Below are 14,760 nucleotides of genomic sequence, written 5' to 3' on the forward strand. Positions count from 1 at the left end.
TGTACGGTGTCGTTCTTTTTTGTCCAGTTTTTAATTCGTATATCATTATAAATGTCAAACTTTCAAAATACCTTTTTATAGTCACTCGGCGCGGTCGACGAAGCGTTTTCCTTCTCCGATGATTGACTCCGTAATTGAATAGCAGATATAGCCAAGCGAGCTTGCGTGTTCTCAGCTTCTAACTATTTATACAGAAATAACAGTGGAAGGGTTTGAATCACCGCATATAGTCCGTTTAGAATCTATTCAATGTAATCTGTTTATAATAAAGTCAAGATAAAAAGTAAAAAGATATCTTCTTTCTATTTTTCAAAATTTTTGAAGCTCGAGCAACCGGTAATTACCTGGTCCAAAGTGGTTTTTGTGGTATCATCTGCGTTTTGGTCTCCTGATCCTCCAGAGGAAGCTTGTGAACATATTCCCGTACTTCGACGCTTTGCCCGTCTACGAGTCCTACTATTCGTGGCCTAAAAGTTGAAGCGCTTACCTTAGCTATAGCTTATACTTAACAGCGTTCTATGAACCATATTCATTGTTCACCACGGGTTAGTATCGTTTTTAATATAAAATTCATAGTAGTAATTTATAGTAATTACTACTACAAATGAGTATCAATAGTAATTTGCATAATCCCTATAATGAATTGTTTTGTTGTCGGTTGCACAGGAAGTGACGCAGTCCAAATGAACAAAGAACAAACTACTTAAAATTTGAAGTTCTGAAAGCCAACTCTGATGTTTGCTTATTTAAAAAAAAATATAGAACACAGTATATAAGTTGATGAATCGTGGTTTTAAGTGCCAAGTTTATATAATGTTTTTGATTAAAAATTGCGTATCGTGTTTTGTGTTAAGAACAAAGTCAAGTGCCGCCAAGTGGTGCCGATACTGCAGAAGGTTTTTGGGCACTAGGTTATGAATAAATGCTTAGTGTACGAATGGTATCAATGGTTTGCCCAGGGATGAGAACCTGGGAAATTCGAAACTACTCATGCTCAGGGACTCAAGTAATTCACAGACGAGTTAGATACAACTGATATTTTGAGAGATCATTTGCAGGCCAGAAGTCTCACAACAAAGGCTGCCCCGAAGCAACTGAGTTTTGAGAGCATGCAAGGCCATCAACCAAGTTTCTCCTCACCATTTGTCATCCATCCTCCGACTATCAAAGAACCCTGCACTGTGGGCTGATGCCGAATAGTTCTGATGTTAGAAAGAGATACTAAAAAGTTTCAAGCAAATTACGTAGCACTATCGTCAAGACAGGCCTGAACTTTGGGAGCATCTTAACCCCCTATGACTTTTTTCCTCTTTTCAAAGCTCATAAAATACCTAAAAGAAGAAAGCTACGAGAGATGGAAAAAGCTTCCTTGAATGAGAGAATAAACTTAGCCCAGGCGTATTTCTACGATTAAGTTCAAACTGTTTCAATGAATGGAAAAACGATGCCATTCATGGGCACTGAATCCGGCAAAAAAATATTTCGAGAAGGACAAGTGGACTACTGAGGCGCGTGCAGAAAGTTAATTTCATAGAGGGAATTTCTCAATAGCTTTCTAACTTTGTAGTATACATCAAGCCACTGTCCAGGACTGAATTTTTCAGGAAAGCAGTTGTATTCCGGCTTTTGAAACCCTTTGAAAAGTTCAGCTTTATTGATGGCTTTCATATTTCCTAAACCCTATCGAGTAGAAAGGCCTCTTCACTGTGTCTCATGCACACATAATTTTTATTGCTTCAAGATAACTTCGTAAGGTTACACTGCACGTATTATACACTATATACACGTATATACACGTGATTCACGCGTGGACGATAAAAATACTTAGAATCTCTAACGATGATTTTAAAACCTGAAGTAGGCGGTTTGAAGCACAACGAATACTTTCTGTGCGCAAGTTGATAAAGAGCATCTGATGCAGAAGTGGGGCATGGCAGCTTGCATAAAGTTCTGTGTCCCGAAGAAAACAGAACTTTCTAACAACCTCATGAAAATTTCAAATGGAAACATTTTGCATGGCTCTGCATGAATGATTATATAAGGCATACTGTGATATTCCCTGATGACTGTAACATAGTAAAACTACACAGAACTGACAATTTGCAGAAAATGCAGTTAGGACGACAGCGAACAAACGTCCTGGTAAATGGCGACAGCCGGTAGATCGTACTAAACTAAATTTACTTGACACTTGAAACAAAATTCATCTGAAGGGTTTTATAAACTCAAAAAATATCAGTAAGAGTAAAACCTTAGCGCTTTGCGCACTTTTGAAGGAATATACAAAGCTGGGCTGCAATACTCACTGCTTGGGCCGTTAAAGAGTCGTCCTCAGTATCCGGGGTTGTAACTCCGCCTGTGGCCATCGGCGATTGTGTTACAAGCGGTGAAGCTGTCAACAACAATACGATGACAACACACACACATATGCATATATATATATATGCAAAAAGAGAAAACAACTGCGACACAATAACATATACTTACTGACACAGGCGTGTCAGTAAATTATGAGTAACTGAAATTTGCCGTGCATGAAAATCTAGTCACTAGAAAAGCATTGTTGTGGCTGTGACGTTCGAGCGTACCTCATTAAGGATCCTAAGCGTTCACTTCTAGTCAGTATTTCAAAAGATTATCTACTTGTCTGTACCTCTACGTCGTCCATATCTTGTACACATATATATACATATAAACATGTGGACGAAATTTTGCAGCGGAAATAGACTGAAGCACACAATTAAAAGAGAAAAAGTTTACAGTTGAGTCAGCATTCGTATCAACTGGAAACCTACGTTTGTAACTAATGGAAGATTTAGTTTTACCGTGTCTGTAACGATCACATTTTTACTTTCGCAGAAAAGAAGTTCATATTAAATAGAATCCATTTGAAGATCTGCACTCGCTTCTATATTCAAGCTATTCATATATACAAATGAAACGTTTGTAGCTATATCTAGTACTATATAACCCTGTCATACATTCTACAAGAGATTAACCGATCTTTGGCGGTTTCGGAAGAAACTTTTTCTGCAATACATATTATTAATAAGTTTTTGCCCGTGAGTAAATAGTGAAATAACTGCATGTTTTGTGAAGCAAAAAAGAAGGAGAAAAAATCCACAAATACGTAACTGAGAATCCTTCCAGTCATTTTAGATCTAGAACAAAGTTCAACGTTCTTTTTTGCGTTTTTCTCTTCGCTTTTGGATTTGAAATAAACGATAACATCCAAATATGTATTTAAAATTAAATTAATTTGGAAGTGCCAAACTTTGCTTACTATCCTACAGAAGGTAATTTTCTATAGAATCTGAGTGAAGCATCCGTGTGTACTTATACTCAGTACAGAAGGCCTGTTTATGGATAGTTTAATAAAACTTACCATAATATAATACTTTGGACAACAGTTGGTCCAAAACATCCTTTTGGATCAAGCAATGTCCCTTGCAAGCCAATGCGCTTAAAAAATATTGAAATAAGATGTTACACTGAAGTTACCTGCCGCGCTGTTACTGTTGTTGTCCTTGTTATTGCTGCCCGCCATTGACCCAACTGTATTGTGGTGAACAGCCTCGATACTATCCACGATTTTAAGGTGAGGTGCATCCTCTATTTGACGCTGCCATGTACGAAAATAATGAATTTAGCCGCTGTCGATATTCCGCTTTCTATATATATATGCTTTATATATAAAGAGAAAACAACTGCGACACGATAACGAACACTTCCTGATACACAGGGTGTGTCAGTAAACTATGGGTAACTGAAATTTGCCGTACGTGAGAATCCAGTCATTAGAGAAACTTTGTTCCAGCTTCGATGTATAAACGTAGATTCATTGAGGACACTAAGCGTTAACTTCTGGTCAGTGTTTCAATAGATTATCTACCTGTCTTTGTTCAGCAGCTGCCCTTTCCCTCCATGAAGTTCTCCTTTCGAGGCTTGAATCACTTCCAAGTTCCATAGAGGGGAGTGGCGCCGTCGTTGGAGGAACTGTAAGTGCTAAGCCGCGATGATACAAAACATTATCCACAAACCACAGAAAAAGTATATCATCATCTTACATAATTTTTTACTATGCCAACGACCACCGAAACGTCTTTAGAGTTACATTAATTAGCACGGACTTCGTCACACATTGTCCAGTTACAGAGTTGGTTGACATTAGTCCTACATGAAGGCAAAACGACACAAACAATTTAAAAAAATCCTCCATATTAATAATCGAACGTACAAATTGTAGCAAAAACCGCTTTAGTCGCCTTTCGCTTGTAGCTATGCATTAGCAACTCAGACCACATCTTGATATGGGCCCAAAATACAACATTTTAACATGATCTAGTACTCACAGATGTGAATCGTAGCAGAACAGTCAGCATCTGACACCGACTTTACAGCGCTCGGGTCGTTTGTTCCCTTCAGATGTTCTTCCGCACTTTTGATATCCTCCAAAGTAACACCCTATTAAGTAAACAACGTATTTTTGAATAAAAAGATTGCAAATGAAATATTATTTCGATTAACGTATAACCTATCGCGTTTACTGACGTAAGTACTGTGCAGGATATTGTGCACTATGTTACTAAGCGCGTGTAGCAAGAGATTACAATGGCTGTCACATCATAACGCCATGTAAAAAGCAGATAACGGCTTGTTACTAGTTATATTCTTGGTTTGATTAAATGCTCTTAACGCAGGATTATACATAACACAGTTACGCTAAAATGCTATGTAAAGTAGCACTCACTTGTGTGCTGCGTCGGGTTTCTCTTACGCGTTTAGCATGTGCCTTCCGCTGCGTTTCAGATTCCTCATCTCGAACAGGCGCGACGAAACTTCTCTTTACACCCGCAACCGAGTTATTCTGCGAAATATGCGGAATAACTGTTAGGAACACATAATTTCTAGCAATGTATCACGCATCGCAACGCGCTAAGTCTGTTTTGCTGCAACGGCCGGCATTATCGCTCCACATTCGACTTAGAGCACAAGAGTGCCTTAACCAACAATATTGTTTTTTTTAATTAATGCAAGGCGACAAAAATTAGCACCCCCGCTCAGAGTCAATTTTATTACTCAGCTTCCGTTACTGCGCTGCGAGCTTTATGTTTACACAAAGTAGTCAGTCTTTGTACTTAATGGGACGACCCAATTCGGTTTTGTAGAAGCTACCGTAGATGATGCACTGCTCAGGTTGAGTGTCGCCGTAGTCGATACGGAACCACTGGAAGACAATGAAATTGGCGAATGGGCTCCGCCAGAAGTCGCGGAAGCGTTTATGGAGTTTGGGGAGGACACCGATCCTGGCGTTGACGGCGTTGAACCGTCAAGTGGCGGAGGCTCAGAACGCGGTAAAGGAGGAGGGGCCGGCAATTCAAAAGTTGCCTCCACCGATGGCTGCTCCTCGGGAATACAGGCGTTATCCTATAAAAACAGAATTCCTAAATATTATATTAAAACTTAGTTATGAGCAAATGCTACTGTGCTAGATATCGCGACAGATTTAAAACTCTAAGCTCAGAGAAAAACATTGATATCAATATCGTATCTCGTCGAAAGCCTAAACTATAAAATGCATGATATTATGTTATTAAAAAAAATTAGTAAGTTAGCTTCCACTCAGTTGTCATATATATATTCCATTTCAACATTTGAACACAGATCATTTCTATAATTTTCAATTTTGGTATTCTCCGAAGTTTCCTCAGTTTTGGTCTTTGTTCCTTGCACACGAACTCCTCTACATTTTATATTTTTTTTCATAAATTTGAAAATATAAAGAAGTTAGAGGGTCAAAGTGTAATAATTACAACCGTCCGCATGATTATGATACTAAGTACGATATAATGATGACCAACAATAGTGTAATATGTCGCCTCCAAGGATTTCATTTATCCCTGCTTGGTGTTACTGGGTGATTTTTCCAATAAGTATTCTAATCTTTTTATGTAACATATCGGTATTCTTGCAGCCAGGTAAAGGCTGCTGCAATATCATTCTGCAGAATCCACAAAGTGTCCTGCTAAAATCACAGATGATGGAAAGACCCAGATAATCTTAGCAGGACTTATTAGCTATCATTCGAAAATAAGAGAAACAAGTAAGATTCTTCCAATCACTTACGCTTCCATGGATTAGCTCTCTAGAAGGCCTACTAGAACAAAATCGGCTTTGAAGTTCTCTAAAGGGGACTATATATTTGACGATTGGGCTCCTTCTCACAATTCGCCTTAGATAACTTGCGTAGTTCATGTTTATTTTATTCAGTTCTTTATCTTAGCTAAAATAACTGAACCTGCGTAACGATTATGTTGAAATTTAAAACGAATGTGTGGCGTTTCGGAAGCAAGTGCAGAGGAATGGAAATCATGTTTAGCAACAAACGCTAAAGCCACAGCTTTACTTTCTACTTTTGTACCAAAGTTCATATACATTCAATACACATACAACAAAATTTTAGCATGTGTGTGAGTTAGTCTGCGAAGTCAGTCGGAACTCAATAAACTTGAACAAGCGCTATCGTCGTATGTTTTAGGAAGCTGAGCAGCTAAGAAAGCCTTAAAAACCCGCTAAAAATAGAAGCGAAATGGATACAGATATTTACAGGATGAGATACTGATGTTTTTTTATGTTTTTCATAAAAGGATTGAGCAGAGCTGCAACAATTACTAAAATGCTTAGTAATGCTTAACAAGAAGGCATAAACCATTAGTTTTGTTCAACATAGCAATGAATGCAAGAGCCCTGGATAGTAAAAGAGAGGTAATCACACACACATTTTTTTTTTGTCACTCCATTTATTAAGCCTATCTATTGAGTACCATGAATGTTTAGACATAAAAAAAAAACTAGATGAAAAACTAATGCAGCGAATTGGCAGTATAGCAACTGAGAGTTATGAGAAAATTTGCTATGATGTTCCATATTTTATTTCTGCTGTAATTAATTAAGGGGTGCATGAAACTAACCTCCGGCTGTTTCTCGGCTGTCCCCAAGTTTGTTAACTGAATATCGTATGTTGCAATGCGCAAAAACATTTTAACATGCTAAATAACCAGGTCAGGAAAGTGGTATATGGACGAAGAAGTCGGAATACAGGTTGTCCATATATGTTTCATATAACCATTATGAGATGAAAAAACTGTGAATCTAAATACCAGTACGAATTCTCTTATCAACACGTTACGTTTTATGAGTGATATAGAGTAAGTGAGTTAGATTAATGAAACGAAGCAGCTTGCAATAATATTGTCTAGTGGAAACGAAAAAAAAAAAAAATCGATTATAGTATGTTATATAAATCCAACGCACACATCAACACCTGTCATTTTGAAATCAATAATATGTTTTCAATATTATCAAAAGCAATACCCTAATCGCAAAATGTGTGGCAAGTTAAGAGGCTCAGATAAGTCGTTCTGAGAGTTCGTATGAGTGTCCTGCTTTTACTTGTGGTGTCGTAGGACTGTATAAGTTGAACTATGCGTCCATTTGCACACAAAGTTTAGCTTAGATTACAATCATGTTTAAATGTTTCGTTTAAAACTGCTTAACGCACCTATTACAACAAAAATGAGCTAACTTGTAGATTTATTTCATATAGCAGTATACGAACCCGTAGTTCTGTGGCAGTCGCGCTATGGTGTTCGCTAATGCGCTCCGCCGACAGGTCCTTAAGATGGCTCCGATCGCCAACACTCATGCGCGTTACCGAGGAGCGTCGCTTAAAGGCAGCCGGCATCGGCTTAAGCGATAACGTAACCACCTGCAAACGTAAAGTCACAGAAAACATCTAATTGCAAGAAAATAACAAAGACAATGCTGGCAACAAAATAGATGATACCGCATTATTAGTTATTGTGTCCAGTTAGATTGAGGCCTAAGATTGCAAGCCTGCTTCAGTACATAAGTGCTATCAGATTTGAGATAAAACGTCCTCTCGTAAAGCAAAGTCCTTCCGTAAACATCACTAAATTTTACAAAACCGTAGACATTTCAGCCTTCATGTCTGTATTCCTATGGATACCGTCATCACACGTTGTTGATCGTCACCTCATGTGGCGGGGATTCGATCTCCCGATGTTCCTTGTACATCTTTTCTCTTTCTTCAATCCACATTGGGCGTTTGGCTCGCAAATCCTCTAGATACTCTGTCAAAGACTCGTCGCAAACATCAGCTACTGTTTGACCCTAAAACGTTAAAAGATGTCAAGAAATGTCGCCGGTGTTTTAGGTAAAAAAGCTAGGTTTTTCAAATACAGGTTTTTTATAGTTAGCATACATTATAACCAGCTTGTCCATTAAGTGGTACTATTGTCCTATTCATACATCAATTAGGCATAAGCAAAATGGAAAAAAGACGCTCCGCTTTTTTAATCTTTAACCAACGCAACACTGAATAGCGCGCGCACTTACCGAATGAGTTACTTTATCCATATCAGCGAGGCCTTCCTTGACAAGCATTTCACACACCTAGAGTGACCATATTTTCTAATTTTATCATTGGGTTTTTAAAAGTATTTGATACTTCAATACTCGAAACCATAGTAAATTATTATAGTATTAGACTTCTATTTATGAATATTCGACGGTCTTAGGTTTCATTTAAGACGCTACAGTTTTTTTTTAAAGTTATGAAACCGGAGAGGGCGTTTTAATATCGACCTTTCTGTTCCCCCATCTAGGTTTGAATTTATTTAGGAGAAGCGTACCGCTAGCCATTCACTGGAAATAAAAATCGCACATGCTCTCATTTAGTCTTTTTTCATTATTTTTTTAAATTTAGATTTCGATTAGCCACAGCATTGACACGCGTTTTTCTGTTACCGGACCTCTAGCCAATTATTTAGGCTTTAGAACAACGTTTTTGTTCTATCATATAAATTCAGTAACAGCGAGAGTTAGGTTTCCACTAACATGTGCCCTTAATCTGTTAGGAAAATAACAGTTTACTCAAATTATTTAATGATACCACAATACCTTAATCCTAGAAACCGGCAGTACTTCCTCCATCACTTCAAAAACACTGATAAAAGGCTGTACTTTAAGTAAGCTTTCTGCCTTGAGTTCTTATCGCATTATATATATATATATATATATACTTTAATAATTACCACATTAATTATGCTGTCTAAGCTTTTCTACAGCATGGTCTATTTCACAGTAACACTATGAATAGCAGCACAATTTAATTTTTCAGCATGGGCATCTAGAGGTGCTATCAGTCATGTTGAAGAACAGAAATGTAATAATACTTGCGTTAGAAAGAAGAAGTAAGTTTAGTAAACTGATCTGTCGAATGATGACTTTTTAACCATTTAATAGGTAGTAAACTATTGAAGCTAAAGCCTATTAGGCGTTTAATCGGTCATTTTCTGCAAGAGGATTTCAAGAACAGGGTAATTAAATGGCTGGCCAATTACATAGAATCGACGTCTTTTTCCAATCAATTTTGTTTTACAAAGGCGAAGCTGCATTGCGAAAACAATATATAGAAATAGGAAAGCGTAATAGCGGTGTAAAAATGTTGAAAATAATGTGACGAAAATTTATACTACCTCCTTTTGTGCCCAGTGAGCAGCCGCATGTAACGGCGTCCAACCATCAAGATCATTGCAGTGTACGACCTTCTGTAGAGATGAACTCCTAAGAGCTGCCTCCTTTAAAAGCACGTGAACCACTTCACTGTAGCCCTAAGGTATGTTATATAATGGACGTTAAAGTCGCAACTAACACAGCAATGAAACCAGCAAAATGTTTATTGCTTAATGCCATGACACCGGCTTCCTAAATTTTATGGCACAGGTTAAATCCTGGCCCTATACCAAAAAATATATATATATATAAATCTTACGAATACTACACTTATTTGGTCGAATTGATAAACCTCACATAAGTGTACTATATAATCAGAAATGACTATCATAACAGTAAACCTTAAGAAAATCGGTAGTTGTCACTCTTATGGTCAAAAACTTGAATTTTGGTGAACTTAACACTGAAACTAAGTTATTGGCAGTAATTCTTCTCTGTGTAAATGCAATGCTACCAAACCTAAAACCAGAACGATTTATGCGTTATGGAAAATATCGGTGTGCGACTCCGCAATCCTTTGAAAGTTTATTCATCTAATCCGGCTGTTTCACAAGTTATATTTGACATAATGGAAAACAAAAGCTCTAGGCATTGTTGAAGAAATATGCCTTCCGATTTACTAGGGTTACTGTACAAAATCGGTAGATAATATTATAGCAATAAAATTACTACCCAAAAGTTTAAGCAGCATCAAAGGTAAAGGAAAAATAGAACTTGGGCGGCTTTATAACGACCAATTCTTCTCTATTTCCTATGGATTTAGACTAAAAGATTGATTTCCAAGTTTGAGTAAAGGTGAATTATTTATTAACAAATTAAATGTCACCCTTTTTTCGAAACTGAACTTTGCGGATTTACGGGAGTCGTAAAAAGTGATGTAAGCAACATCTACACAACCTATTTTTCCTGACTGATTACTTACTTTGGCAGCAGCGACATGTAATGCCGTTGCACCTGTTCGAGTATCAACAACAAGCGGCTGACAACCGGGGCCAGATTTTGCACGCACCGCACTTAACGCTTTTTTAACATCTTCCAACATTCTTTTTTGTTCTTGTTGTCGTACGCTATCCGCGTCTATACCCTGAAAAGCAAATTTTAAGCCTGCAGTGTTTGGTTATTGCAATTAAACATCGAAAGGGTATAAAATTAACAAAGTTATAAAATATTTACATTACGTTCCAATCTCTACTTCAATATCTAGAACGGTTTTCATTTAGATTTATATCTATCGCCATATACTACCCTAGCACCAATACTGTGCCAATATATTTTGTTTCCACTTCACTTTCGTCTTCCTACCCTTTTACTGGCTTCTTTTTCAAGTAATGCTTTCATCTCGGCTTCCTCAGCGCGATCTATAGCCAACTCGTTGTCAACGTTTACTACATCCAAACGCGCTCCCTAGAACAGCGAAGAATCTGATATTTATACTCGTAACATAGATGAAAAAAAATTCCTTTCTAACACTGTTTTCTAAATGTATATGATATCGCATACTGACTTTTGTTTTGGTTTTTATTGAAAAATAAAATTACGCAAAATGGCGAATCAATTTCTTATTTTAACATATTTAAGGCTTTGTTTGTTAATGTTTTACTAATAGTGAGCAACATGTGAATACAAAGTACGTTTGTGTTTTGTAATATACCTTAAAATAGAAATCTAACATCGTTCCTTTTATTTGAGCTCGTCGTTAACTCTCATTGTCCAAACGATAGTACTACACAACGTTCTCTGCCAAATATTGCTTTATGCAGTTTAAATAAACCCTAAACTAAGGTAAGCGTGAGCTTTTAGTGAATTTGTTTAATCACAAAATGCTGCTAGAACACCATGTTTGACTGTTCTTTTGTGATATACTTGGAAAATATTAGAAATAATTCACATTAATAAGGTTACTCGATAACGTCGACTAAATTCCCCAACCTGAATGCATCCGTGATCCTCTATAGTGTAAAACAGATAATGCCTAAAGCTTACAAGGTAACTGGGGTTGGGTGAATATTGTAATTACTAGAACATTGAATAAAATACCATAATTCGGTTTTTGGTATAATATTGATTTACAATAATAAAGGCAGTAGCAGGCGTAAGACAGAACATTGTTGAAAATACCTTAGCCCTTACTAGCATGAGTAAGGGGTAAACGTTTGTGTAACAGCTCGAAGAGGTGATAAAATCTCGAAAATAATAATGTTAAAACAGCACTTATGATTAAAGGTAAGAGTATCGAGATCCCGTAGTAGCTTAGTGGGTAAACTATTTGCCTATTTATCTTAGGGATACGTTATAGTCGAGGTTCGAATCCAAGCTAAGACAGACTTCGTTCTGTGCTGGGAGGTAGGTTTTTCATGGATTGCCTAACGACGATACCGGACGTAGAACTCGAAACATAGAGGTGACAGTATGAAACCCGCAACGTCGACATGATTAGTGAGTTTTCCATAGTCAATTAAAAAAAGGTATGAAACAACTATAGTCGTGCCTAAGGATGAGAACAATTTTCTCTCTCATAGAAACACTACCCTGCCTACAAACTCGTGAATTGCGTATTCTAGCAAGTACTGATTTTTCTAAAACCGAAATTTAATCTGTTTTGTTTGTCATTGTAGAAATGGACCTACTAAAGCATTCATTGAAACATATTCTAGATTTGCTTTAAGAAATATTTTGATATATATATATATATATATATATACTAGGTGATACTTTTTCGAGCAACAGCTGCGCTATAGATACGTATCCACACGATGCAGTCGCGTGAAGCGGTGTCCAGCCTTCATTGTCACCTGTAAGAGAGTGGGAATGAGTGATTTACTAAATGGTACTTTGAAAACTCAGCGAAAAGTGCTACAAAAATGAAAAAAAAAGTGAATTCATTAATTCAGTTCCTAGAAAAGTAGTATAAAGGTATTTAGAAATATGGCCCACCTATGCATCTGCTAATTTTTTTTTACTCGCATTTTACTGCAAGAGCATTCCATTCCTGTATATAATAATAGGCACCGCAACACAGATGACCCCGCTCGTTTGTACTCTGTAGTTGCTTCAGGCTCTTGACAAATTTCCTCTAGCACGTTCGCCGTGAAATTGCCAGAACACTTAAATGGAAGTGGAATAGATAAATGTGTGATCGTGGAAACCCCCATATTTCCTTAATTTGGCTTACTGGACTACGATTAGTACTACGCTGACTGAATATGCAAACGTGCCAGAGTGCCAATCACTGGGCTGTCATAGCATAGAAAGTTAATTCGAGGGTCAGTTTACTTAACCGCTAGCCGCTTCTCGGTGATAACCCCCCGGTGAAGTAACGATTTACAAAACTGTATAGCCTTACTGTATAGCCTGCATAGAAATGCTAATGAACCATTGTAAAAATGAAAGTGAAAAGAAGCTGTGGATTGACCACGAGCGGTGTCCTCGAAAGTCTATCTCCCGAGAATATAATTTGTCACCAAGTTTGTAATCTTCAAATTAATCCTTCTCAACCACAACTCTGGACTATTACATAGCAAAGAGAGAACATATTTCAACCAAATCTTTCTGAAGAGCATGGCCACAACTGAATACGTAAATTATCAATTTGTATGGAAAGAAACTAGGTAAGTCACTTGATTTGAGTATAAAATTAACCAAAATATATTTTAAATTCTATCCAAAGGCATATCACTACAAAAATTGTTTTGTATACTTGGAAGCATATTTTAGCTGATTTCTGTAATGACGGAAATATTTTGCTTCGTGTCGTTGGCGGACTCAGCATTTTTGGCGTTGTTAAAGCATATTATCAAGGTAAAGTTCGAATCCTTTATGAAATACCATTGTGTTTATTATTATTACATCAGTGTGTATAAGAATAGACAAGTTCAGAAAAACTTGCAGCTGTGATCGAAGTTCGTGTATAGCTTAAGGTGTACTTCGATATTATCTTACCTCGATTAAGGTCAATTCCACGCTCGATAAGAAATTCAGCCATTTCAAGGTTGTTGTCTATACAAGCCTGGTGAAGGGCGGTCAAACCGTCAACGTTGACCGTGTTGATGTTGGCCCGATTGGCCGCCAACAACCGATCCACCTACATTATTTAGTACAATTATGGCCCCGATATTGAAGAGTCATTAGTTCATAGTCCTCTATTTAAATTGTTATAGGTAGTGCTCGTATAGTTCTTAGTGCACACAGCAATGTATTCACTTGTTAGACCTTCAAAGAATGTTGAAGCTTGGAACTTAATATTTTAAATTTATAAGACATTTATATACAAACAATGCGTCTTGGCACTGAATTTTCTAAATGAACACATACCTCATCTTTATCACCGGCCGCACATGCCGCTAAGAACATACACTCTTCATTGAATTTAACACGAACACTTTTAGCAGGGCGTGACGTGGGCTGAGAATCTAAATCAACCAAGTTTGTTTCTGACTCCTGGTCCATGAAAAGAAAGAAACGAAATGACACAGCTAACTATGTGCCTTAACAAACCTATGAAGCACGTGTTAAAGGCATTCATGCAACGTTTAAGAAAATATACAAATTTATAAACTTCATTTTCATATTGAGTCTTTAGAGAGAAGCTAACTCCTTTAAAGGTTTCGATGAGTATGTTAAGATAATAATTTTTAAGATTTTAAAGAGATCCAAGAGTTTTTAATCCTTAAAATTTCCGTGTTGCGACGACCACTTTTCTAATCGTTTTGAAGACAAATTATTTGATTCAGATAAATAACTTTTCTTGTACAAATAATGTGCTATATAGTTCGCTTATTTCAAGTTATAGCAACAGTGGTTTGCAAGAGGCAACTATTTATGGCGCTGCATAAAAACTCAATATAAAAATCATCCCATGCGAGGCTATCCTACTACGAGGCTGTGTTACAAAAAACGTCTTACAACCTTGTACACGGACTACAGCATATGTGCATATGTTGCTTATGCTTCATTCCGATAGCCAAGCATAACAATGAAAACAGGAAAAACATTTACCTCCCACAATCGTAATTGCTCCTTCCGTTTGGCCCGAGCTTCTTTTGCGCTCCCCTGCAACGCCATAGCAGAGGCCGAGTTGTTGCGCTTTTTATCAACCTGGGTCAACTCCTTTTTGTGGCCACTTTCTCTATCAACCCTGAAACAAAAACCCGATATAGAATATTT

General features: G+C 37.2%; 1 protein-coding gene across 2 annotated transcripts in view; it reads right to left on the reverse strand.

Annotated features, from left to right (window-relative positions):
- The window catches only part of Mbs (Myosin binding subunit), a 29,689-nt gene that overhangs the window by 3,489 nt on the left and 11,440 nt on the right, over positions 1–14,760 (reverse strand). For both annotated transcript variants that reach the window (XM_022834495.2, XM_022834496.2), the window contains exons 3-20: positions 14,593–14,731; positions 13,909–14,034; positions 13,537–13,678; positions 12,310–12,389; positions 10,900–11,001; positions 10,520–10,681; positions 9,561–9,695; positions 8,419–8,475; positions 8,056–8,193; positions 7,619–7,768; positions 5,176–5,427; positions 4,751–4,867; positions 4,353–4,464; positions 3,893–4,005; positions 3,502–3,622; positions 2,307–2,392; positions 345–467; positions 72–182 (exon numbers count right to left, since the gene is read on the reverse strand). In XM_022834495.2, the coding sequence (XP_022690230.1) occupies positions 72–182; positions 345–467; positions 2,307–2,392; positions 3,502–3,622; positions 3,893–4,005; positions 4,353–4,464; positions 4,751–4,867; positions 5,176–5,427; positions 7,619–7,768; positions 8,056–8,193; positions 8,419–8,475; positions 9,561–9,695; positions 10,520–10,681; positions 10,900–11,001; positions 12,310–12,389; positions 13,537–13,678; positions 13,909–14,034; positions 14,593–14,658 (2,193 nt within the window). In that variant the 5' untranslated portion in view covers positions 14,659–14,731. The remainder of the gene's footprint in view (positions 1–71; positions 183–344; positions 468–2,306; positions 2,393–3,501; positions 3,623–3,892; positions 4,006–4,352; positions 4,465–4,750; positions 4,868–5,175; positions 5,428–7,618; positions 7,769–8,055; positions 8,194–8,418; positions 8,476–9,560; positions 9,696–10,519; positions 10,682–10,899; positions 11,002–12,309; positions 12,390–13,536; positions 13,679–13,908; positions 14,035–14,592; positions 14,732–14,760) is intronic.

Source organism: Varroa jacobsoni, unplaced genomic scaffold (assembly GCF_002532875.2).
Source record: "Varroa jacobsoni isolate VJ856 unplaced genomic scaffold, vjacob_1.0 scaffold_532, whole genome shotgun sequence".
Lineage (NCBI taxonomy): Eukaryota > Metazoa > Arthropoda > Arachnida > Mesostigmata > Varroidae > Varroa > Varroa jacobsoni.